Genomic DNA, 26,262 nt, shown 5'->3' with positions numbered 1-26,262 from the left:
TTTGGGATAGAAATACTTTATTTTATCTTGAAAGAGGAGTAAGTTTATACAATGCTAAGATACCTGCTCCACGAGGAGTGTAACATTTCGGTATGCATCTCCTCCTTTTCATTTTTTTTTTTTTTTTTTTAACATCTATGACAACTAAGTTGGTCCTGGATAAGAAGTGTGAGAGAGTAGATGCTGCTGCAGTAGTAGACAAAGGCAGTAGGCAGACAGTAGGTAGGAAAGAGTAGAAAATAACTTTTCATTTTGGTTTGGATCTTAAATCTTCATTTGCAGCAGCTGAAAACATGCAAGGAACAATCTGGGTTCAGTATTACACATCAAATCTACGTATTACCCATCAGCCATTTAAAGGTTAGTGGTCAAATAACTTGTATCTTTTCCCCTTTAATTCTCTTATACATAGTATATACAACAGTTTTACTGCTCCCCTGAGCCCCAAGACTACTGGTAAAGTGTGTGTGCTTTAGGCATTTTTTTTTGTTTTGTCTTTTTTAAAAACCAACCTCGACATGACTGGCAATTCTGTAAAAAGGCAGTATTACTAAGTAGAAAGATCTGACTGTTAACGCTTGGTTAGCAAACTGTTACACAGGCAAGCTCTTCATTCACTTGTTCATTCATTCAGAAGTCATTCTTAAAGGATATGGTTTTAAGATTCAAATCGTTTGAGAGTCACTTTCGTCACTAACATCTGAAGGCGCCTTTCTTTCAGTTACAGCAGCGAGAGCAGTGTCCACTTGAACCTCCTCTTCATCAGACTGGACGACCGGAGACTCTCCCTCGCTTGCGTCCTGGCTGGCGGAATCGGTGCAGGTTGACGACAGCGAAGACAGTTTCTGTCGTAATTCCGACTGGCTCGGCACCTGGAGACTGATCTCGCTCACATAGGTGTTGGAGTCAGGCCCTGAGAGTTGGAAGAAAAAAACGACAACAACGACAATCAAGCTGTGGCTCAGCGAGTGAACGGAGAAGTCCAGTATGATCCGAGCTCAGCGGGGGTTAAACGAGTTATGTTCAGGCCGTTGGGCTGCTTTTGCCAAACGCCCTCCCCAAAACACAGGGCTGCCTTTTGCCTTTTCTGAAGCTGATCTCAAATACGAGCCACGGGCTGGCTTTAATCTGCTTCTGGTGGTGCGTAGCGTTTAAGTTCAGATTTCAAAACTAGCTTAGGCCCTCTTCTCTGGACACTTCCTGGCAGTAAGGAAGGAAGGAAAAATAGGGAAACATCTAAACAATCTTTCTGCGCGATGTGCCAAATAGAGCCTGGACTGGAAGCACCCTGTGGCTCCAACCCCCTGCATCGGTCCAGGACATGCAGCAGGTGCCCCGAGCTGTACACCCATTTACCCTGGACACCAGGGACACGTGGAAGATGTTTCTGAAGACACCTCTCTCTGCTGTGCACACCGCAGGCAGTTGGTTGCATTACACACCACACACAGAGGAGGAGTTTTCTGGGGTGGCAGAGTCAATTTTTCAATTCAAGTTACTGTCATGAAATGATGCAAAACAAATGACTTCAGCTGGCAACATTTATCGGAGACAAATTTGAAACTGCTTCAGTGTCTTGAGCCAATTCTCCTTTTTAGCCATTACTAAACTAACTTACCTGTGGCCGTTCAGTGAAATTGTGAAATGCATCTTGCCCTGACCAGCCCCGTTCTCCACGGACAGCAAAACAGAGAGTTCTCTTTAAGCCAACTCCTTTTTCTGAGTATGATACTTACATGGCAGCACAAAATCAACACTATAGCTCTTCCAACGGCTAATAATACATCAATTTAGGAAAAAATAACCACACCAAGTAGTTTCTACACTTCCTTAGCTAATCCAGTAACACTGTGTCCATCCAAAGACCCAGCAAAGGGGAAACGGTCCCAGATTCTGTAATTACTTGTGTGTTCAAACGATGATCAACTTCAGTAACGCACGAGCTGGATGCCCCTCCCCCAAAACCAGCCACCTGAATTCAGTTTTTGCAATAAAAACTGAAAACCTTTAGTAGGCCTTGCCTACTTTCTGTAAACTTTCCATGCTCGCAGCAGGTAATAATCATCTTTATATACAAGGAGGAAGAAGATTACCCCAAGATATTAGTAACATTTTTCTTTATGTGTCCCAAAATATAGGATTTAAAGCACACTGTTTCCTCCCTGTAAGTACTTTCATAAAAGCATTTCAGCCTGTATTTTCAAAAGAAATCTAACTACATCTAAAGGAGCTTCAAGAAAACTTAATTTCTTTTGGGAAAAGGCATCTGAGTACTAAAACAAGGTTTTGATTAAGAAATTATTATTCCCTGGTGGATAAAAGTATCCAGTATTACTAAATTTCCTGCTATAAGCAGATCCCTCGTCATGCTGCAATTTGCCCAAAATGTAAAGCTGGTTTTGTGTATCGGAACACATAAACAAAATTTTGGAGTAAGATTAATTTAATCCAATTTAACTAACAGAGAAGAGTGCAGTATCAGCCTGACTATCTAGAAGCTTCCAGAATACTGCCATGTTCCATACATACAGGCTGCTATGTTGAATTGTGTCTCTCTTTGAAGCTTGTACGCTGTCCAACCGGTCCAAATTTACTTTGAAATGCCAAAATTCTGGACAAATTCTAAGAAAGTGGTCTTAAAATCCTAACTACCCCAACTTTCTGTTGATCTTTGTTAAAATATCCTCTATTAACTTCATCTAGAGAAACTTAAAGGCAGTAACATGTCACCTGTCCACACTTACAAACAGACCACAATGCTACATGAAAAAAAGAGACAGTCCAGAAAAGACAAGGAAGTTTTTCAGCAAGCTCTCTCATACTGCAACCAGATCTAAATGGTTTGAAAACCACTAATGAACAATACTCAATCGAACGTGTAACAGTTTCTAAGATGACATCACTGAATACAACAAAATGGAGCAATTCCATCGCTTTACGGCTAAGCACATGGTCATTACTAGAACCATACCCAGCATAGGAGAAAGCATGTTATTGTCTTCGCCTCCTGAGTTTAAAAAGACATCGAGTGCTTCTTGGTCAGACATGTCCATCAGGTCCATCTGCTCCAGCATGTCCACGTTCACCTCCATGGAAGACATACTTCCGATCGGTTCTGCAGTAAAAACAGTGCCGTGAGCAAACCCACAGTCGGCCACAGGATGTTATTGCCTATAAAGGCTTCACCGGCTGCTACAACTGTCTGCATTAGTAATAATTAAACTAGATGTGGACAGACCCCCCCCGCCCAGGAGCTGCTCTGCAGCAATCTCAGCCCCAATCCAAGCGTGCTCTCCGCCGTCTTGGTCGGGAAGCTGATGCCCGTTACCATTTCTGTATTTTTAGCAACAATATTTATAGCAATTGCATCGTAAGAAATACGCCAGGATGAGGCTCGGGGGCAAAGATTGGAACTTTCCATTTCGCAACGCTCCGTGCCAGTTCTCTCAACTAGAAGATTTTTTAGAGAAAGACAACCACATTTAAGCACAGAATCACTAGATGCCAATACACGGAGGGGCATGAAAATTCAGCAGGGCTTTCACAGAGAGCAGTCACCCTTCTTCCTCACTCCATCAGCCGCATAAATGACAGCAGTATGCAAAACCTAGGCTGACGCCCAATATCTTCTCTCATCTTGGGCATTTAACATTAACAACTCAAGCAAATTCCTTATTATTGTCAATATAATACTGACAGTTCGCAACCAAATTAAATACTTGGATGAGCGTCTTTTTCCTTGAAAAATAAACCGTGTAAACACGGAACAAGCAAAACTTGGATTTAAGTCCATTTGCTGCATCTACAACATCAAATATTACAATGAACAGTTTAACATTTTATCTAAATTTAACAGCTACATGTTGGATTGTATTCCTCGCTCTGACATGACAGATACCAGCAGAACCGGGCTCGGCACAGGGACGGAGCCTCTACAATTCTGTCGTGCTGCGTGAGCGATGCCGTCTCCCGCTTGCTTGCTTTCTGGTCCTGCAGTCCCTGCATTTTGGCCCAACAGACGGATCCTTCCCACACGGAAGTGTCTACAGCACTCTTGTGCTTTCCCTAGTCGGGAGATGCCAGACTTCTGAGTCATCTCGTAATACGGAGAGAGTTTAATCTCATCTCCAGTGTCCTATTCATGCTGTACGTTACACACAGTGGGAAGAGCTGCCAGCTGGAAACTGTTTTGAAATACAACACTGAGATTTCACCTGCACTTTTAACATTCTCCTGCCAGGTGACAGTCCCAGGCTTTGGAACTCCAGTGGACTGAAGCAGCTACCTCCATTTGTACCTTTAGATATGGGTGCACTCTTCAGCTGCAGAGAAAAGTGCTCTTCTAGGTGTACTGCAGCGCTTTAACATTTCCTCAAGACAACCAGCAGAGAGCCTGACCGATTTTCTAAGGGCTCTAGTTCCCCCAGAACCCAAAGTTTGTTTAAAGAGCTTATCTGAGGTTCCAGCTCCACCGAGGAAGAATTCAGACACTGCAATGCTTCACCTGTACGTATTAGAACTGCTGGTGACTCTGACCCCTCAGCAATGTCCCCCACATTGTTTGTGGATTACGCAGAAGTTATTTTTGGATGACACAGAAGTTATTTTAAAACTTACCTCGCCTCTCTGCTATCTGCAAGTATCCTGTAGAAAGGTATTGCTCCATGTCCTGCTGGAAGGCTTCTTCAAAGAACTTCTGACGTTCCTTTAGCTTCATCTGCTGGGTGTGCTCCATATCCAGAACCTTCTGTGCATGTTCAGCATCTAGCTCAGCTGAGTGTAAAACAAATCAACAAATAAAATATTGCATGTGTATCCCCCTGACGCTCAGAATTTAAAAGCTACTGAACCAGTTCAATACTGGCAGACTGTTATTACAGACTCTTAACACAGGCTGCTATAAAAGAAGGCTTTGAAACTGTATTTTAAAACTGAGAGGGTAAGGCAGCGTAACTTTCACATTAAAGTGATGCCACATCTATTTATCTTGAGGCAAGATGCAGAGTTCTTGAACTGTATATTTATACAGTTTAACACCTGTGAAAGCAGTGTCCATCAGTAACGGGGATTTCAGAATTCTGCCAAAAAAAAAGCACTACCAGATAATGATACTTCTGCTATCGTACATACCTAAAATACACAAAAGTAAAACTTTTAATTTGAATGTTGCAGCACCACAAGTGAGAAGAACGTAGGTACGTTTCTATGCAGGTACATAGAAATACACAGAAATCTATGTGTGTGCATGCGTGTGAGATTCTGGTTTTGTCAGCCTCCAGACAGACTGGAAAACTCCTGTGAAGAATATCCTACGTGCAGTGCAGGTACATATCTCCAGAAGCTGTGACGTCGGCCTAAGCAGGGCAAGGGAACTGTTTTCAGTGACACCGCCGCACAGTCACGGCCATCAGTGTACAAGGTCTTCTCTGTGCGCAGCAGCAAAGAACGTGCCAGAGGATGCTGCTGATACTGACACTGGAAAAAGCAGAGCCAGCCGCCCTGAGTTACTAATAGGACGCCAAGCAGAAAGGGCCAGCTCGTACAGACACACAGCAACAACCACATTTGCTCATACGTTATCTGCACCACGTCTCCAGCAGTTCCTCTTTCCTTCTACAGCAGAAAAAGTATTAGACTGAGTATTATCCAACAAACTCCTCCTTCTCCTGTTTTGCCCTACAGGAGTTGCCAACTGGCCAAGGATGTACAAAATAGACAATCACACTGTTTAGGGAAGAATAAAAAGATGGAGCTATTGAAGTACTAACTCTAGCAAGACCACTATTAGAATATGCTTTAGAAAAAAAATAAATTAGAAGGAATACATAAAGTGGAATCCTTCCTCTCAGAGTCTTCTGTGCATTTTGCTAAACCAGTCTCACAAGCTCTCTGCTTACGAAAAAAAAAAAAAAGAGAGAATTTGCTGGGCTGTTCTACCCATTAAGGGAAGTTCCACAAATACTGTTGGGTAAAGTAAGTCCATGCTTTCACACCTGAGACAGACACAGCTAGACTATGAGCAAGGTGTTCTATGACAAGCGTCATGTCAGTCTTCCAGGGAAAATGTAGAATACCATTAACATAAAAATAAGGAATTTCATCACCAAGCATTTCCCGTTATGGAGATTATTATCCAAATGCACTGGATGTTTTAGTAAGCCAGGCAAAAACATCAGAGAGCAGTAATTCACTCTGTTGCCTGCATCCATGTCACAAATCATATACAGAAGCAACTGAGCCATGATAGCTGCCAGAAGTAGCCATAAAGCTGGACTGACATAGCAAATATCCATTAAAACATCAGTAAACAAGCTGAAATCTTTTTCTTAAACTAGATTTCAAAAGTAAAACATGAGGGTATAATAAAGAAAGCATCTTCCTTTAAGTTATCATATCTTTATTATCAATTACACTGCCTGTGTACGCTGACTCTGTAATTCCTTGGAGCAACTCCTTTACTACAGTGGTGAATGATGAGCCATTATTAATAACATTGCGTATGATGCAGAAAAGCTATTCAATTGTAATAATAAAGGCCAGCGGCTCTCACTGACAACAGAAATATCCTGTCTTTCTCGTAACATATTCTGACAGTTTTGCACTCTGTCTTGGCACTTCAGGATATTATTAACCCCAGAACAGAGGCAGTATCCAAACAACATGTAAGACTGATGCATATATTTCTTAGTACTGCATCCTCATTTTTTATTTCCATTTTGCCTAAAACGTCCTGTTAACTATTGAAACTGCCACTGGCCCAAGGTAAATAGTAACAGCTGCCTGCTGCACTGACATATTCTAAAGAAACTCCAAATACTCGAGCTGAAGAGCTGTCACTGGCTTGTACTCCAGTTAGAGAGAGTTAACATCAAGGACCTTGCTGCACAATTTCACGCTCTGCCAGGTAAAATAAAAGCTGCTTGGCTAAGCAAAACCAAACTGCTACATGTGGGGCTTCTGTTTGTTGTCAGAAAGGCTAAGGATGACTAGATGAAGCTAATGGTTAAAGCTAAACAAGAAAAAAAAGGGATATATTGTTTCTTTTACAAAGCTATTCAGAATTATGTCCAGAGTCCAAGTGCAGTCTTACGTGTTTATCAAACACTGAGTAGAGCCAGCACTGAAGGAGTGCTAAGAAGGACAGAAGTATCACCCATATACCCTCCTAGGCTGTGCATGTCCACAGACATATTCTTACGTACATTACCGGTACCTGACACGCTCAGAAATCGAGACAAGACTAGGAGTACAATATTAGCATTTGGTACAACACCCATGTTTTCACATCTCAGTTTGCATTTCCGACACCCCGCTGCAGCCAGAAGCTGTGCTAACCAGACACTGTATTCCTACTGCAACATTAATTTATTAAAGGCAGGACTTCAAGGTAGATTATTTCTTTATGACTTCATACAATATTTTTATTTACAACTGAACTTTTCTTTCTGGGAAAACCTCCCCTCCTGTATCTTAAGAAGAATCCAAACTCCAAGGAACAAATTACAATAGCTTGTACGCCTAGTCCTGAAGTGCAAGGGACACCATTTTCTGCGATTATTCACATGTCTGACCAACACTTCCCACAAATTAAAATTCTGCTGCAGCAGCTAGAATTTCTGTCCAGCCAACAAGCTAAGAGGCCATGTTGCACTTTAAATTATTTTCCAGTAACGCACAGCAGATCTCCTGATTAAGCATGGCTAAAAATAAAATAAATTAGAAGAATAACTACAAGAAAACCCTCAGCAACTGAAAAAACTGCTTGTTTAGGTTGCTAACACAGCCATCAGACCTTAGAAAGATGTCAAATTGGACTTTCATACTGTTATACATTTGGCTTACTGTCCCTCAATTAATTTATTATGTTACCTTATAGTTCTCATTAGAACAGATACACTCAGGGATACTTCAAGGGAGGGAAAAACACAAGAGTAACACAAAAACTAGAGCTCAGACATAATGCTGGTTTTCCCCTCTCCTCTATATTTCATCTGGTTCTCGTAGACTTATTCAACAAGACCATGCAACGTACGCAAGCATTACTTACGGGGATGTTTGCTTTCACCAAAGACACGAAAGTCTCACGCAGCCCCTCACTGCACTCGGTCCAGGTTCTTCATGTTCCTCCTCTACTGGAGGGCCCAAAACTGAACACGGCAGGTAGACATGCTGAGAGTGGGGTGGGAGGATAAATCCCTTCCCTTGATCCCCTGGCCACGTTCCCCTTCATACACCGCGGGCTGCCTGCCCACCCCTCCAGCCTCCAGGGAGAGCCCGACTCATCAGCTGCCACCCTTGAAGCCAAACAGTTCTTTTTCCATCTTGCTGCCCACCCGTCAAGGCTGTAACGTCGTAATTTGGCTACAAGAATATTGCCCGAGACCGTCAAAACCCGTTAGCCAGCTGGTTACTGGCCCAACAACTGACAGCCTTCAAAAATCAGAACGATATAAACACAAAAACCAGCAACAGAAGACACGGCCAGCCAAGTTACTCTTGAAGTGCATTCCAACTTAGGAATCTAGACTTGAAACTGCCTCATTATATCCCCTTTAAAGTAAAAATATCAAAGCAAGACAAGTCAGCGGGGAGCGCTTCAAAGAAGGCAGCACTTCTCAAAAATATTTAAATCATTCTTGACAGCATTTAGAGTACACTTTGATAAAAAGAGGGGAAAGTTCAGAGCACTCTCACACTACACTTTGCTGGTAAGTGAGGAGAGACTGTAGGCAAAACTTGAAAAAAATTTGTAAGATGCATGAATTAGGCGCACAGTCTTTCTTCTAAACAGGAGTGAAAACAAGTGAAAACGACAAGATTTAATTGTTTCTAAACAGTCTCTTTACAAAGTACTTTCTTTTTTTTGATCCAAAGGCCCTGATTCACTAGAATGTGAAGTCAGGAAATCACTGCATTTGGTGACGGAAAGATCATCTCTCTTGGAAGAAACGTCCATTATTCCAAATGAGATTTATCATTTCACAACTCTCTAAAGGTCGCATTTTCATGGAGATATTTTACTAAAATTATCAAAGTATTTCCTCATTTAAAAAAATCAGTCAGTAAAAACGATTATATACATTCCTTGATAATTTCTAAGTGGTTTTATAGATTACATCACAATATGAGCACTCTAATTAGCCCAGAAGCAATCTAGTCAAGAAGAAAAGCAGAGATTTCGCCAGTGTAGAGAAATTATTTTTTCAGTTGCCCAATAAGCAGTTTCAACAAGTTGGCTTACCTTGGAACACCCTCTGAACAAACAAATTGCTTACTTGAGATCCTTGGAAAATACAGAATAAGCTGAAACAAATATCAGAATAAAAATAATCGCCCATGTAAGTCCATACTCCAGTGACTAAAGCAGCATCTGGAGGAAGAAGCAGCTTCCGACCAACGCGACAGGAAACACAGCTTGGGAAAGGTTTCCACAGAGCTCCAAACTTGATTTGGCCACCAGGAAATCACGGTAATTAGGAGGTTCTAAAAATATGTTCCACCGAATGGCAAACTCATGGGAAAAAGAAAAAAGGAATCCCACAGATTTTATAATCATCCGCCTCACAGTGTATCAGAAGAATATTAGAGCTTGACAGAATTAGGATCTTTTAGGTCAGCTAAACAAAAGGTTATAGCACTTGCATTGATTTTTACTTTCACAGTGTTCTTCAGCTCTCTCCTACTTTTTAAAAGCACTTATAAAGTATGACAAAACCTTTCTAAGGCAGGGCAGAGGCTCGCTGCAGCAGATGAGGATACAGCCGAGCTACGGACAGAATGCATCCAGTTTGAGTTTGAGTTTTTAAACAGTTCAATAGGGCGGACATTGCAGTCAATTTAAGGGTTCAGACAAGCCTAGAGCATCTGAAGTTACGTATAAAAGCTTTAAGCCTGCCTGGCCCAACCACACTTGTTGGCAACAAAACGAACAGAACATCCTGCAGAGCAGCTACACAGCACTTTATATTATTTAGACTGCTCTCACCTTGCTCTATTCTCTGCAAGCTTAAAAATACGACAGGTTGAGGACTCCTCTGCAGGGTGGCCCACAGCAGCAGAACCGACTCTTGTTTCAGAACCAGATCTGCTGTGGTTTGGGAAGAGGAAGACCACTCTTGGCCGTTTTCTTTAACATAAAAAACATCCCGCAACCTGAGTGTGTTTGTCTCCTTCTTGATATTTTTTTTTTTTAATTAAGAGCAGACAATTTTTCATGCCTACAATCATGGTAACCAGGAACAATTTTAGAACTGTTTTAATTGGTTTTACCTAGAGTCAAAATCATCGTGGACATACTGTTCTACAGCACCTTAGGATTTTTTTCACATTTGCTTTGGTATTTTCCTACGTTCAGATGTACAAATCCACGTCTTGAAAAGTACGGTAATGTTACAGCAGGAGCTTTAGGGTGGAAATTCTCTCCTCCAGACCCATACTTGACTACTTCTGGGTTAATAATCTACAATCTGCCATTTTCCAGTTTTCTGTTCAATTTCATTTATGGTCCCAAGAACACTTAAGGGACAATACCTGTCTTTCCAGAAGACAATTTCTGTCTTTCTGGCTTTACAAATCTAGCCAAATGCTACAGAAATATCCTGCTATTACAGAAATTATACTGGAAAACAGTTCAAATGACTCAGCATCAGTCTACTGTCATGAAAAGCTGTATTTAATGCATACACTCTCCAATTACTGTCTTACCTCAAAAATACTCATTTTCCACTGGAAAAATGAATCAATAGCAAATCTAAACCCAAAGTACTTAGAAACCACAGCACTGCAGTATTCTCTTCAGGATTGCAAAAGTCCATGAAAGTGTCCCAAATAAGATTAATAATATCCCATTAGCCGAGCACAAACTGACCTATCAAATGATTTAATTACTATATTCCATTCCCAAAAGATAACCACCACCTGTGCTTCGGACTGGAAGGCTCCCGAAGACAGGCAAAAGGCTTCTGCTCCTACAAGGAGTGCTAATCTTAACCTCTGCACGACTCTGAGGTATTTGCCTTCTAGATCCAATTATGTGCACGCGTACACACATAAATAAATGAAGAGAGACTGTTTTGCTGTCACAACACATTGTGCACACATTGAAAATATGGGTTCCACAACATGACAAATCAGTTGGTAGGTGTCAGCTTTTACTTGCCCTTAAGAATAACAGCAAGTGTCAAACTCTTGCTTTGGTGAAACCACTCTTCACCTGAACTAGAACCATCTTCGGCTACACAGGCTGGCAGAGAGACACCAGTCAGTGCTTAACTTAACCTTGCCTCAAAAAACCTGAAGGTAAACAAATTCTTGTCTTCTTTCCTACTAACCAAACAAAACTGAGGGGTTTACTCCATATATTGTTTCCAGAGGAGCCGCTTTTCAGATCTGAACATGCAATTTATACCTTGCTCTCCAGAGAGAGGGGTAAGGTCTGCCAACAAGCCCGACAGGTTTCAGAACCAAAGGGAGTGAGCTGTGGATTCATAGTCTCAGTTCAGCCTCATCTGGTTTACCTGACATTGACAGAGGACTTTTTTTTTAAGATATACTTTAAAGACAAGTCTTAGGTTATAAGCAATTATTGCTCCATCAGAAACAGGAAAGAAAAGAAAAAAATCTACCTTTCACAAAAAAAATCATGCAACGAGCTGCAAGATGACTTCACAGCTCTTCCACGTGGTAAGGCACTCAGTACACACTTCGTAAACTACATGTGATAACAGATAACCCTCTGAGAACAGGCAACATTTGATAACCCTAACCCTAAGGTGCTTTACAAATGTGTGGTAAAGAACAGCGTACAACGACAAAAACTCTATGTCCATCAAAACTCTTAAAACATTTTTAACAGTGAAAGAGACTATTTAGCAAATTCCAGTTATACTTGGAAGCATCTGATGCCAAAAACCATTCCAAATCATCAGTCTGGTTTTCTGTTTGCATTGAGAAAGTCAGGGCCTGGTTTCTAAAACTTAAAACGGGGCTTTTAAGAGAGTCTAAATTTCACAGTTTAAATGAGAAACGAATATATCCCTTATTTCATAAACAAGAGCCGAGACTGTGTCCAAAGATACACAGGAGATACTAATGCTTAAAACACACTTGTCTGCCTGTTTGGAGCAGGATCAATCAGTATGAAAGGACCAAGGATCAACTACAAAAGGAATAAACAGGTTGGTCGGTTGTTGGTTTGTTGGGTTTTTTGTCCTCTCAATTTCTTTCTATTTTAAACTAAGTGTAATAGGGGAAAAATTCTACAAATTAAACCCAAATGGTCAAGTAGCCAGAACCGCGGGAGCATCAGCAAAATCACTCTTTTCCTCATGTAGAAGTCTAGTTTGTTCACAATATCAAAATTTCTTATGCAGTAATATTTTAAGAAGACCATGAACCAACCATTCTGTCAGTAGCACGCACAGCACACTAGAATTGTTTATTTTTTCTTAACCACTTCGTCCATTTCCTCTTCCATGTCTGTCAAAACAATTTCTTCACTACATGCCCCCCAAATGCTATTCATTCATCCTATCAGGGCTGGTTCTATTTCTTTATTTTTAGAAGTTAGGAAGAAAACAGACCATTAGATCGTGAATTCAGTCCAGTTCAACACTATTCAGTTAATGCCCCCATATTAACCACACTGCAGACTAGCCCTGGAAATCCTAGTGGCGACTAAACACTTCTGTTTGATGAGATCTGAAGTACCAGCCACTCCAACAAACCAGCAGCATCCCAAGGTTCTACACAACAGCATGAGGGGGCACTAACCTGCAAACAGTTACCTGTGTTACGTTACCAGCTGAGCAATTTCAAAACAAATGCAGTCCTGCATATTCCTTACACAGGGAGTATCAGTTATGACAGACTCACGTTAAAATCCCTATTTATTCTCAAATGCAAAACAAAGGTGTCATCATTATCTTTAAAAAACGAACACGGAACAGGGCTGTCTGCTAGTCAAGCTAATTTGCTACATGAGCAATGGCATGCCTTTGCCCGACTTTCAATAATACTGCAAGGCAGACCTCTTCAAACGACCCTCTCATATTCTCTTACGAATATGTTGTTCAATTAATGGGCTGCTTTTAAATTCAGCCAAATGGACAGGAACAACTATGCAGGCACAGTGAAAGGAAGCCAACCAAAACAAAACTTGTATTACCTTTCAGACAGAACACTGCAGGGCTGAACATAATAAAGCAATACGTTCAGAATATATGACCATATTTGCACAGTTAAAATTTCTCCCTTTCTATTATGGAATGGCATTATACAAGAAACAAGAACAAGAAACAGGACATCTGTTCTAAGTGCAGAAACTTCCATCAGTGTGTTTTGTCCACTGAAGATTTCTGGTTTTACAAACAAAACAGATTATGTGAAAAACAGTTTAGTTAGGGTCTGGATTGTAAACAGAGGAAAGAAACGATATAGAGTTTTAAATTTTTAATTAAACATTTTATGCTTTCTTCCATGTATCTAGTCTTCATATACTCAAAATCATTCCACTTGCTTCTTCGCTGTATTTTTTACAGAATAATAAATGGTCAATAGCTGAAAAACAGCAGACCCTAAAAAAAAAAAGCTCAATCATAAGAATGCCAATTCTTTTGATGATCTTGAAAAATATTTAAGAAAAATCCTTTTGGAGGGAAAAAAAAAGTCTTGAAAGATGATCTGCTTCCATTGGCTTGCTGACTTACTTGTGTGCCATCTTCTAGCAGACTTGTTCTAAATGGTTCAAATAGGCAATTTTAAATGCTGAGGGTGGAATAAAGGTCACCTTTATATATATAGTGTCAAAGCGTTTCCATAATTTTACAACTAATTCAGGACAGTTTCTGCAACTTTGATGTCTAATTTTTTTTAAAAAAAGCATTTTAGGACAAACCTTGAAGGGCAACCCATACGATACAGGCAGATGGGAAGAAAACCAAGACCTTGCCTTGCCTAGAGTCTGTACACTCCGACAGAAGAGTGTGGATGGATTTACTTCTTTGTTTTGCTCAAACCTGGGGAATGTCTCACGCTTTAAATATTCCAAGATTTCAATATTCCATAGGGTAACTGATATTTGCTACTAATAGGAAGGCAATGGACCAGGCCACAACATATCAGTAGTTCTCATGTTTTTACTCTGACATTCAAGTTTTCCCATGCTTATTCTTTAAAGACAACCAGGGTAAACTGGTGCCTCAATGTTGGCAAAGTCAAGGCAGACCATCCCTTGCCCAAACAATAAACCCGACTGTATGGTACTACATCAAACTGGTACTGCCACAGCAAGTAATCACCGGGCGCTGGGTCCAAAAACCGACTCCTCTAGACCGAGCGATTCTGAAGAAGAATCCCTTTTGGCTGTTTTGTTTTGAAGAGGATCAACCCTCATCCATCCTCTCGCAGCTGGCAGAGAATTGCCATCAGGTGGAAGACCAACAGTCTCCCTACTTTGTGAGCTCTGGTAAAGGCCACAATGATAACGGTGTTTGCTCAAAACTGCTTCTCCAGTTTAGTCATAATGCATCAAGGGCAGCATTAGGCATGAAATAACAGTGCATTTTTAACCTATGCTTGTATTGGTTGAGCTTGCAGAAACAGTTTGATTTCTAAAGTCTGCCATTCAAATCAAGCCAAATTAAATGACTGCAACATTAATTTTTCACGTACTGCATTAGGCTGGTTTAAAGATATTGAGCAAAACTAGCAGGTCTTTTTTCATGTGTGCAAGATCTAAAATCTTAACACTTTAAGATTAGATTAACTGATTTAATGAATCGTGATTAACAGATTAATTTATTGGGATTAAATACAGCTAGACAAGTTTCACTGGTTAGTAAAACTAACCAGGTCATCCGTACCCTCATAAAAAGATCGTAATTACCAGTAAGACGTTTTCCTCACTTGATGTTGACAGTTTTACACCTGCTTCTTATTAGGAGAAACGACCATCACTAACGCAGTATAAAACTTACAGTTTATCAGTTGCTTAGCCCAACACCTCGATGCATATATAAAAAAAAGAAGAGACACCCAGACTTAATTTATTGGGATTAAATACAGCTAGACAAGTTTCACTGGTTAGTAAAACTAACCAGGTCATCCGCACCCTCATAAAAAGATCGTAATTACCAGTAAGACGTTTTCCTCACTTGATGTTGACAGTTTTACACCTGCTTCTTATGAGGAGAAACGACCATCACTAAAGCAGTATAAAACTTACAGGTTTATCAGTTGCTTAGCCCAACACCTCGACACATATATAAAAAAAAGGAGAGGCACCCAGACAGAAAACTGGGGAGAGGCTGGAGCACAAGCGTGAGGTTACTAATGCATCAGTGGAGCAGTAAATAAGAGAGAAATAAGAAAGGAGAAGACAAACATAAGAGAAACAAAGATGGGGCAGAGGCAGAGGGGAAGGGCAACTAACAACTCAGATTATCAAAGGAAACTAATAAATAAAATATGACCCTTTATTCTGGTCTAGTCTATGTAGTCTAGTAGAGATTAAACAAGTTGTGGGGAGAAAAACAATATTAGCCAGGGGAAAGAAATTTAAACCAGAGGCAGAGAAGGCTTTGCCATGTTGAAACCAAACACTGAGAACAAAAAGGCACCTCAATGAAATACGCTGTTATCACAGAAATACGCGCTACTGAAGCTGCTCTGCCAGAAAAAAACCCCAGAGACCGCAGGAACAATCACGAGTGAGTGAGAAAGCACACGCTGTGTGACCAGCAGTGACTAAACCCTATGCCTATAACAAACCCAAACTGACAGGTGACACCTGGGATAAGTATCTTATTCGAGCAAAGAAACAAACCCCACCTAAAGGATGCACAGCCATCAAAGTGACAGTGAGGAGTGAATAAATAGCAGAAAATCAAGAAGCTGATAAAAGTACTTACAAGGGGAAGGGGGCTGACTGAAGAGGGAAGTCAATGTCATTAGGACGGTGAAACCTGTAAAATGTGCTTCCTATGAGATCATTCTTTTCAACATATGCAGCTGTATGAAATCTACCTTTCCCTCTCTCCCCCCACCTTCTTTCCCCGCGCATGGATGCCACACAAGTCTTCAACATCTCCTGCCACACCTCGGTACAGCAAGCACTTATTTGTGCCTGTGCTGCAATGCAACATAAAACAAGGAATTAATTCCCCTGACATCTGTATCAATCAACTTCTGTCATTTGTGTGCACTGGAAAAATGTTCATCTTTAGACTAATTAATAATACAGAATACTTAATTGATAATCTTTTCCTTATCTCTTGAATATGAATAAGGCTCTACTAACTCCATTTTTCATTTTATTCTTTAGAACACTTCAGCAGTAGTCATGAGTACCTGAAATCTCACACAGCACATGCACATTTTGTGTTTAGTGTAAACACTCAGCTGAAAAAGCTGAATTTCTTAACTAATTCTCCATTACTCTAAATAGCATCTCTCTGCACTTAAGTGTCATTTTCTACACCATGAAAATCGTGTTGTATCTTTACAACAGGTATAGCTACCCATATCCGTAACAGTTCAAAGAGCACCTACCCAGTGTTTCTGAAAAAGAAAGCAGAACTGCTGAATTTGAAAGCAGGAACTGTAAGCAGATCCTACTCAGTGGCCAATTTTTCCTCACCTTCGTATCTAAGCTTGCGTAACATACCTCCCAAATGCCGCATATTCACCGATTTTAGAGGAGGATATCATTAGAACACAACCTGACCTTTATTAAATATGAATTATTTGTTCACAACACATTCAGCATGACAGTGGGAAAACATTGCCTTCAGGCCACCATTATATCTGCCCTGTTTCCTTCTTTTTCTTCCCGTCATCATACATCTGCTCTGTCAGACCCAAGGGCACCCAGTTTCCACGGGCAAAAAGATTCCTTGCCTCCTTTTTAGAGCAACCAACAGTATTTTTATTTGACACTATCACAGAAATAAAATTATAAAGTTTAAGGCTGAAGCTTTCAAGAGAGATTGAGGCAGAGTATCTCTCATCTCCTAGCTGCTACCGTAGACTCCAACAGATGACACCACATCTGATTTCACTGGCTCCATACAGAGAACATGTCATTCGTAGTCATGAACACCATTCGTTTTTTAAATAAAAGATTAAATTTGATGGAAGTGGGTTACGAACAATATTCCGGGATCTAAACATTTGATGCTCAGACTCTGCAATGCCTTTTAAAACACAAATGAGACAGGCAAGAGTGGACAGTGAAGAGCAATTAAAGAACAACCTCCTTGCAAGACTAATGCTGAAATATTCTAACTTGTCCTGGGGCTTGGCTAACTACAGACCTTTGGAACGTGCTGAACACCAGAGCTGCACAATCTTCAAAGAGAAACAAACCAGGGACAGCATTTGGTACATTCATCACCTTTAGTATCAGTTCCTGAACGTACAAGAAATTATGAACGAGGTTTGAGGCTGGAGGCGGGAATAAACTGAAGCCGTGGTTTTAGTTGGAGCCATAGTTATAGCGAGAGGAGAACAGGTGTGAGACACAGGTATTCTACAAAGGGAGCTTATCTCCAAGGACAGGATGCTCTTTTCTTCAAAGACAGAACGCCCCAGGACTCCCAAATGCCATTAAGATATGCAGAACCAGCCTAGGCCAGCCTTGGGGTCTCTTTGTAACAAAGACAAGGAGTTGATTGAATGGAGCTCATCAAAAAGACACCCCGATGAAGACTATCATGATGAAGTAAAAACACAACCAGAGACCTCTGGCAACCACTGAAAGACTATATTGCGCATGCAGGAGTGGCTGGTGACCTATGATAATGAGTTCTCAGAAAATAATGAATATGTTAATAATTTCTCAGCAATATCATGAATATGTATGTATAACCTGCTACGCATCTGACTCCCTCCAGCATGCGTGTTGGGCGGAGGGATCCCCTGTGCATCCAGCCTTGCAATAAAGAATATCTGCTTAATAGTCACTGTGACTACTGAGGCTCGATTTACGGCCTTTCACGGCATCACAACCAAGAAATACTGCAGGCTGGGAGGGGCAGAGAGGTTTTCCCATTCTGTTGCTACATGTATTTTCTCTCCACGACGGAATGAACACCAAGAAGGTGGTCAGCAGGCGTTGAACTTCGACCTACTGTGATTCTCTTACAATCCAATTTGTTTATAGCAGTGACTATCCAAAGCTAATGAGGACTGAAGCATGCATAAGGAATCAAAGTAACATCGTTATTATCATTTCATGCTCTATAAAACTGTAGATGTTGAGGAAAAAGCCTCCTATTCTGAAACACACAAGCTGATATTATTCCTTTTAAATTCTTTTTCATGCATGCCTTATCTATCAAGCAAGTTCCCTTGACAATACATGTAGTTACATATATGTTAAATGTAGCATCAACATCAGAGAGTGGCTGTATCACATAGAGCCAAATCAAACGATACAGAGCTGAAATTTTGGTCCAGAAGGAAGAAAAAAAAACCCCACTAAGGCTTAACAATACATCAAAACTACGTTTTTCAAATAAATTAGTAAATTTGGTGTGTTATTCAAGAAAGAAGTTATTTTCAGCCAACCATAAAATGGACACAAGATTCTAGATTTTCACAAAGTATTAATTAGTTCCTTTCTTTCACTCGAAAATTCAAACTGTAAGGTCTCCTTTAAAATGGTAGTTTGTATATATATCTATTCAGAATAACAAATTTTTAAAAACATTAATCTGGTTTTAAAAAAATACATGTGTCTATATATATTTCATTAGTTTATTTTTATGAATTAATTTTATATATTAAAATCTCTACACAGATGTGAACCCCCAAAGATAATGTTAATAGACTTACAGACCTGTAGGCACACTCTCAAGTACAAATGTACTGTACTCAATGTATTACAAATTAATTTCACATATGAACACCCTAAGTATTGGAGGGCTGGAATGAATTGCATTTTCCTGAAGAAGTATACAAGGTAGCAGTTTCCACTTAGCATTCAAAATAGGTCAGAAATTATATACTTGTATACTGCTATTATAATCCATTTTTGAAGTGAAAACTGTAATCATGTCAGCAGCTATTAAAGACTGATGGCCTGCTTTTTCTGACACTAGTTTAACGCTTTCTAAATAGTAAATTGAATGATGATACTCAGCCTAGAGGGGAAAAAATCAGCAAAAAGCTGGAGAGAGATTGCATTTTATAAGCATGCACATGTTTAGAAATTAAAATGAGAAATGCTTTTCTTAAATTCACAGATAAAATGAAGAATGCACATTTACAGCGAAGTCGCCTATAAAATCTGATGATTGTCTGTTTGGAAATACCCCTCATGATCAAATCAGGAGACACATTTCAAGTGAGGCTTCAGTGTAGGGCATTTCAGGTTTTGTTTAAATATTCTTCAGAAGTCCTAGGTAATGGAAAAGATGTCGACCTTCAACTTTATTCACCTGAAGAAGCAGATCTGAGAGAAAGGCAACTCATCAAATCAGCACAGCTGGAAGCATAACACACATCCACCAAGTCTTCGAGGTTTTGTAAACCCATGCAGCGGATGAATACTTCACCTTCCCGGCCTTACCTACGCAGTCGTTACAAACACACCCTTGTTTCTGTGCTCGGAGAACACCTGTCAGAGCCCAGAGCTACCTTCTCATTCCAAGAGAGATCCGGAGGTCAGAGCCGAGGCTCACCAAGCACGGCAGCACGTGGTCGTGCCAGCTGCACTCTCCCTGCCCTCGCTGCACTCATCCTGAAGAGGAATGCAAGGCTCCCTTCCTCAGATGAACCCAAGGTTTTTGTAAAGAGATGAAATGGGAAGTCCTACGATTAATTCACTTCTTGCGTGTTACAGGGATGGAACTGCACTTAGCCAAGAGGTAACAGTACAAAGGAACAACCTAAAGTCGCTTAACTATAAAATATAAAAGAGCTGTGCTCAGAAGTAGTCGTAAAAAATACTTCTCTGGGGATACACGCTTTTTCACTCCCAGAATACAACAACATCAGGGTGAACTTGAAGCCTCCAGAAGCATAAGACTCCTAAAAGAAACAAAACGCTTGTCCCATATAGTCTTAAAAAAGTCACCGAGCAAAGAATTCTTAAAATAGAAGCTTGCAAAGCGCATTATATTGTCAGAGCAAATCTGTCTCCATCCCGCCAGAGATGCTAGCTCGGTGATCCGCGTGTAACTCCACCTATCTTTTAAGGCAAAAACCGTCCTGCTACCGTTCCTTGTGGGCTTTAACACAAAGTTCTGGCAAATGCCCAAGGCTCTGGAAGGGAGGGCACACAGCTTTCAAAATTTTTCTTTGTGGGTCACGACATAAGCGATCACACTGATGTCCACTAATGCTCTATTTACAAAGGCAGAGGGAAGTCAGCAATTTGTACTTAAAGAAGAAAGGAAGGCACTTCTAAAACCAGAGTTACATAGTACAGAAGCTTCATGTTTATTCAGGTTACCTAACACTTTCCATGGAGCTTGGTAAAACATAAGAAAAAATATCACGTACCACACGGAATTGAAAACTATGGGTAAACCAGTATGTTTTTGTCCTTGGCAAACAGCCATTCCTAGCAAACAGAGATGTTTTCAAATGGAAGTTTTAACAGAAATGAAAAAACCCAAACATATTCTTATTAAACTTTATCCTGCCTCCTGTGCTTACTATATGAAAGGGCACATACATCATAGAAATAACCAGACCAAGTTAGACGTCAGTGCACTTTAAAATTAATGATACCTGAAACTTTTGTCACCTGTGAAGGAATCCAAATTGAGTTTGGGACTTGAGATGCGGTTAACTCTTCTGGCAATGATAAAATCAAAAAGCTTCACCATGTTTTTCTCAGACCTGTCCTTTTCAACAAAGTAAATGGTTATATACAATCTTGTGGCTTTATATGGAACTCTTTACAGTAGACTTTGCCAGCAGCAAGATGCCATATTGCCTTCTGTATCAAAATAGCAACTAAGAATGACGGGTAAGGACACTGCTGGAACAGGGATGCAATTAACGGAATATGGCAAAAATGACATTTACATAAGAAAGTTTCAAGTTAGTCATCAATGACTAAATTTATAGTACAGAGCTATTAACTCTCACTCTCTGGAGACAGAAGAGCAGCAGATTCCAAGAAAGTCACAAACCCAAGAGCTTCCAAAATAAACTTTTCTGCCTAAGAGATTTCGGTAGAAATTGTTCAAATACTTGTAAGTCCCTCCTCCCCGGTGATTTCATAACTCATGTAATACAGATAACAATTGACACTACACAAAATAAAAGATTGAACAGTATCGTAACATCGGCAGACAGTAGTTTGAGTGCTTACAGGATTTAAGAAAGCCTCTTTGCTGAATTAATGCTAGAACAATTGAATACAATTAACAATTAGCTGAAGGCATACTGATTACTGCAAAATAAAAACCCCCAAACCACTGCATCTCAACACATGCTGGCCTTTCAGGAATTTGTCTCTTCTTCTTGATACTAATTCCTTCAACACGTTTACATATCTAAGTCTCCTTGCTCCAACCCCCTCAAGCAAGCCAAGCTCTCCTTGCATCTTGTGAAATAAGCTTTCTCCTCAGAACTCAATTGTTTCTCTAACACCTCATTTGCAACCGTCCACCGGAAATCGCATGATTGAATCATCTCTGGATGTTGTTGACCCTGCTCACAGCTGAATTAATCTCAACAGTTCATTTCTCAAGTGTGACCTCATGACAGAGAACGTTTTCCTCCTAAATCATTTTCACTCTGTCACTCACAGAACTTTTTGGCTTGCTATTAACTACCAGAAGACAAAATCAAGACAATTATTATTAGTTTATGCATGCTTTACTGCTCCAAGTTGCCTGTTCTCAACACTTAACCTTCACACTTATGCTGCTGCCTCAACAAAATACAGAATGTCCAAGCTAAAACTGAATTAGATCTAGTAACATGTATCTCACTTAAGCATAAGAATCATATTTAAGGACTGTCTTTCTTGCAGAAGCATACTGGACAATTTCTTTCATTCATGTTAAAAAATGTCTATTTTTAAAGTATCTTAAAACGAAAATGTCTTCTTACTACGATTAGTTCCTCAGTTGAAGTCTTGAACTTTCAAGGACTGCAGAGTAAGAAGACAGTAAGAATACTGGCTTTCCTGAAATTCATTCATGATGTTTTTAATATTGTATTAAAAATGCCTTTAAACATTGTTTTGCATTTTATAGCTTCCCTTTAAAAATAGCTGCATTTCTTTTGTCTCGGAAATCCTCAAAGTTTCCAAATTTCTGTGAGATATGACTTCAAATCCACTCTTTCTTTGGTCTATGTTAGATAACCTTTTCTGTTTTCTCTTCTGCTGTATAGTTGGCCCACAGTCCTTCCATATACCAAACCCATTATCACTGCACGAATTCTATGACAACTAGACTGAATAATCACAGACATGCAGAAGTCTTGAGTGGTAGAGAAGCACTCTGAACTCTGTGTAGGGACAGAGAAAGTGAGGGAGAGAGAAGTACCTGTACCCGACTTCTTCCCAGGGAATTTTTTATACCAGTTATAGTTCTCCACATGTGCCGAAAATCGAGCACTTGCCTTTTATTCGGTCAGCCTTCATAGAGCTTTGCATTCAAAACACCTCTGGGTGTGATGAGAACCAGGTACTAAGTAGCAACACAAACCACCAAATACGTAACAATAAGCAAAAAGGCAAAAATACCTCCGTCACCCAAACCCCTACGGTTTGAGAAGGATCTTGTTCTTCAGCAACTGCCAGAAGCTCCCCTGCACATGAAACTAATCACACGGACAACCAACTTGTGCTCTTTGAAACAAAGAGAAAAAAGCCCATCCTTCCAATTCCACTGTACGGTTATAAAAAGACATTTAAAAAAATAGATTACACCTATGATTAAGGCTTAGGACAGCTGGGTCTGCAAAACTGCAGTTCCCACGCCCCTACTGAGCCACAAAACGTGAGCTTATAAAGTCCCACCAGTTCCATTTTCTACTCCTGTGAATGCCGAAGCTGCACTGAAAACCACACAAAGCTTTTTCAGTTGTCTTCTCCATGAACAGTGGGGTTTTCACTTTCATGTTTGGTGACCGGAGAAGAGATAACAAATCTATGAGGATTTAAGATTATAAGTGAACACCCTCCTGAGCCAATGGAAATGTTGGTGCACAAGATCTGGAGTGATTACATAATCTTCTAATTAAGCCAGATGCTTATTCCTATAAATGGCACCATTTCTGTTTGATTTAAAATGAGACGCAGTCAACTACATTTTGATCAAGTCTTATTTATCCAACATCAAAATAGCAGTAGCCGGCTTCTACGTAAAAGGGAAAAAGGGCTGAGTGACATCTCCACAAGACTTTTATTTCACCTTAATCCACAGAGTAATCCAACTGATTAAAAATTAAGCAATATGTTCTGTTTGTCAAAACTGCCTCTTAACCTCTTTAGGCCTTAACTTACATACTCTATTAAAAATACTTAGAAATATTGCATACATACAAAAGCGCCTTAGTGATTTTTTGAAGTAGCTCGCTTTTCAAATGTTTCATTATTTTTATTATTTAGTGCCACTTTCCAAGAAGAATGTTATTTCACCTGTTCAAGTAAAAGCAAATAAACCACAACGAGGACATCACGCTAGCTATAACTCTGATGAATTATGTTTATACAGTTTCAGCTCTAAGGCCTTGATACAATTTAACACACGCAAATAAAATGGGCAAAATGATTTACCAGAATATCCACATTTTTGTTCTACTTACTGACCAGAAGCAGAGAAACATTTGGAATTCTTACACGCCCACATGCACACCTCAGCCATCGCCCTTTCCATCTGCATCACATAAACCTGAGCAGAATGAGTAGTTTAATAACGTGCTGCTGTGAAAGGCAGGACTGAGACTTATGTAAGGACACGTTGAAAAGAAGGAATAAATTATTTTTACTGCAGCTTTTAAAACAATTCTACTATTTCTGAACACTGTAAGAACCAGAATAGCATCATATTTATAGTGTCACTATAGAAATAAGAAGTGCTATGGGGAAAAATATAAAAAGCCTATAATCTACTACTCTAGACTTTTTCAGCTACAAATCAAAGTGATGAAATGTCTGCACTTAGATTTACACTTCTACATATAATAAAATACAAGAGGCATGCCAAAAGAAAGAATACTGTCATTATAAAACTCAAAAAAATTCATTTGCACTAAGATGCAGCTACAGGCTGCAAGAGCTTACGGCATTTAGTCTTTCAGCACGCCAAAAAGTATTACATCTGATCTTGGTAGAGAAGCAATTTTTAAAAAAAGCAGGTAGGTAGATGAGTATTTCTTAATTTCTCATTAACCTCAGCCTACAGACATGGTGAGCAGAAAGACAGAAAAATGTAAGAAGCCATCTTTAGTTCTGCATTACTTTTTCTATCACCAAGCTAGAGAAGAGAATGAGCAATTTTTGAATAATCCTGGTTACCTACAGAGCTGCTAACCTTTCCGTTATTAACACTGATACTAAATCTTCTAGTTACTGCCACCTCTTCCCAGCAGTAGTTGGAGGACTGACATTGCCAAAGCCCACACTTCAGAAATATTCTCCAATTCCATATTCTAATCCTTACAGAAGTCTAATTTCAAGGTTGGGCCATGACCCCGCCCCCGCTAAATAGTTATTCTACTATCTAGGATATGACTGCAAATAAGGGCAAAAAAGACAGACTCACAGGTGTGCCCCCAATTCCCCACACTTCCATTTGAGTTTCAGGAAACAAGACAAAAAGATAACTTTTGTCAATAGCTGTGAAGTAGTTAAGGAGACAAAAAGGGACATACCATTAGTGTGTGTGTGTGTACCTATATATAAACTGACAATTTTTGAGTACAAAGTGGTCACATCACACTTAGCAGAACAGGATAAATTTTTCCACCTTTAAGGAGTCAGCTCTTCTCTCTAGAATTAAGGGAAACAACTATTTTGACAAATGAAGCATTTCTAAACAATATAAAGGTAAAGAGTTCTCCCATATCAGATGAACTGTTTAAATATTCCCCTTGACATGATTATTTAACATGAACGGGGTTGGACTAGATGATCTCTATAGGTCCCTTCCAACCCCTAACATTCCGTGATTCTGTATCATGTTTAGTGGTGAGAATTCCAACTCATTAGGTAGAGCCTTAACAAAGGCATGCTCCAACAGGTTATTAAAACAGTCTAATAGTTTCATTTATATTTTGGTCCTGGATATCAACTGGAAAAAAATACCACACGTGAACGGTAACAGAAAAAAACCTCTTCCAGTGGTTATATAAAAGAACATAAAAAGAATCACAGTAGAAATCCACACCTTCTTTTTGAATTAATGCACCATTCTAAACATCATTAGTTACAAATTAGCAGCATAAAAATGTTCTTATTTGCATTAAGAACATTGCTTTATATGACACAGGGTGCTCATACTGACACAGATAACATTAATTGCTTCATTTAAAAATATGCATTTTTATAATTTCTTTATTTAAGTTATCTGAAGGAAGCTAAGAACTACCATGACTGCATCTATACTAATGAATTCATGGCTCTAATTTTTTATATTCGGCTTTATCTCCAGATAATAGTGCTGTGTCTTCCCTCACCCTCTAGTAGCACCCCACCCTTAGCCAAGTATGCCTCAATTTGAGCTAAAAAGGTATCTGTGTATTTCTATTCCTTTACTAATTCCGATTAATATTATCTAGACAACAAGGCAAAGCAACAGACAAAAAGCCACGCAAGAAAGGAAAGCCCTGTCAAAATAGACATTTAGTCACTATTTCTTTCACATCTGCTAAATCAAGTTGATAATTAACCTCGCATTCACAGCACACCCTTTACAAATCAGGCAACGGTGGTAACTGAGGAAATTAATTGAGCTAACTTTAATCTCATTTTGCATTTTACATTCGCTTGGCAAACGAAATCAGCGAAACGATAAAAGACGAGTCTAATAAAGTTCCACCTACGTGAATTCTTCTGAGTATTCTCGGTGGCTCCTGGAGATGACATGGCAGTACGAAAGAAGCAAGTCAAAAGAAACACAGCGCCGGCCAAGCGAAAGCTCCAGTTACCAAGTGGCTCCGCTGACGTGCATCTTCACTGGGGTAGAACAAAGAGCGATGCTCGGAGGCTGCGTTTTCCGAGCAGTAACGCGGCGGCTGCCAGTTTTCCCCAGGTCGCTCGCAGCCGGCTGCATGCACATGGAGACTTCAACT

The 26,262-nt window shown here is 39.9% G+C and overlaps 1 protein-coding gene across 1 annotated transcript; it reads right to left on the bottom strand.

Annotated features, from left to right (window-relative positions):
• On the bottom strand, window positions 1–26,262 carry DTNBP1 (dystrobrevin binding protein 1). The gene is made up of 4 exons (XM_009872097.1): window positions 26,014–26,262; window positions 4,618–4,773; window positions 2,972–3,115; window positions 1–913 (listed from the first exon to the last, which is right to left on the bottom strand). Exons 1-4 carry the CDS (start codon window positions 26,054–26,056, stop codon window positions 666–668), a joined length of 591 nt encoding a protein of 196 aa, XP_009870399.1. The 5' UTR covers window positions 26,057–26,262; the 3' UTR covers window positions 1–665.

This window comes from Apaloderma vittatum, unplaced genomic scaffold (assembly GCF_000703405.1).
Source record: "Apaloderma vittatum isolate BGI_N311 unplaced genomic scaffold, ASM70340v1 scaffold11306, whole genome shotgun sequence".
Classification (NCBI taxonomy): Eukaryota; Metazoa; Chordata; class Aves; order Trogoniformes; family Trogonidae; genus Apaloderma; species Apaloderma vittatum.
This window is presented reverse-complemented; position numbering and strand designations above follow the sequence as displayed.

Excerpts from the sequence above, each read along its gene's own strand:
- DTNBP1 (XM_009872097.1), bottom strand. The coding sequence starts at position 26,056 with ATGTCATCTCCAGGAGCCACCGAGAATACTCAGAAGAATTCAC. Across the intron at positions 4,774-26,013 it reads GAATACTCAGAAGAATTCAC|CTGAGCTAGATGCTGAACAT; the intron begins GTAGGTGGAACT and ends TTTTACACTCAG. Across the intron at positions 914-2,971 it reads CATGCTTTCTCCTATGCTGG|GGCCTGACTCCAACACCTAT; the intron begins GTATGGTTCTAG and ends TCCAACTCTCAG.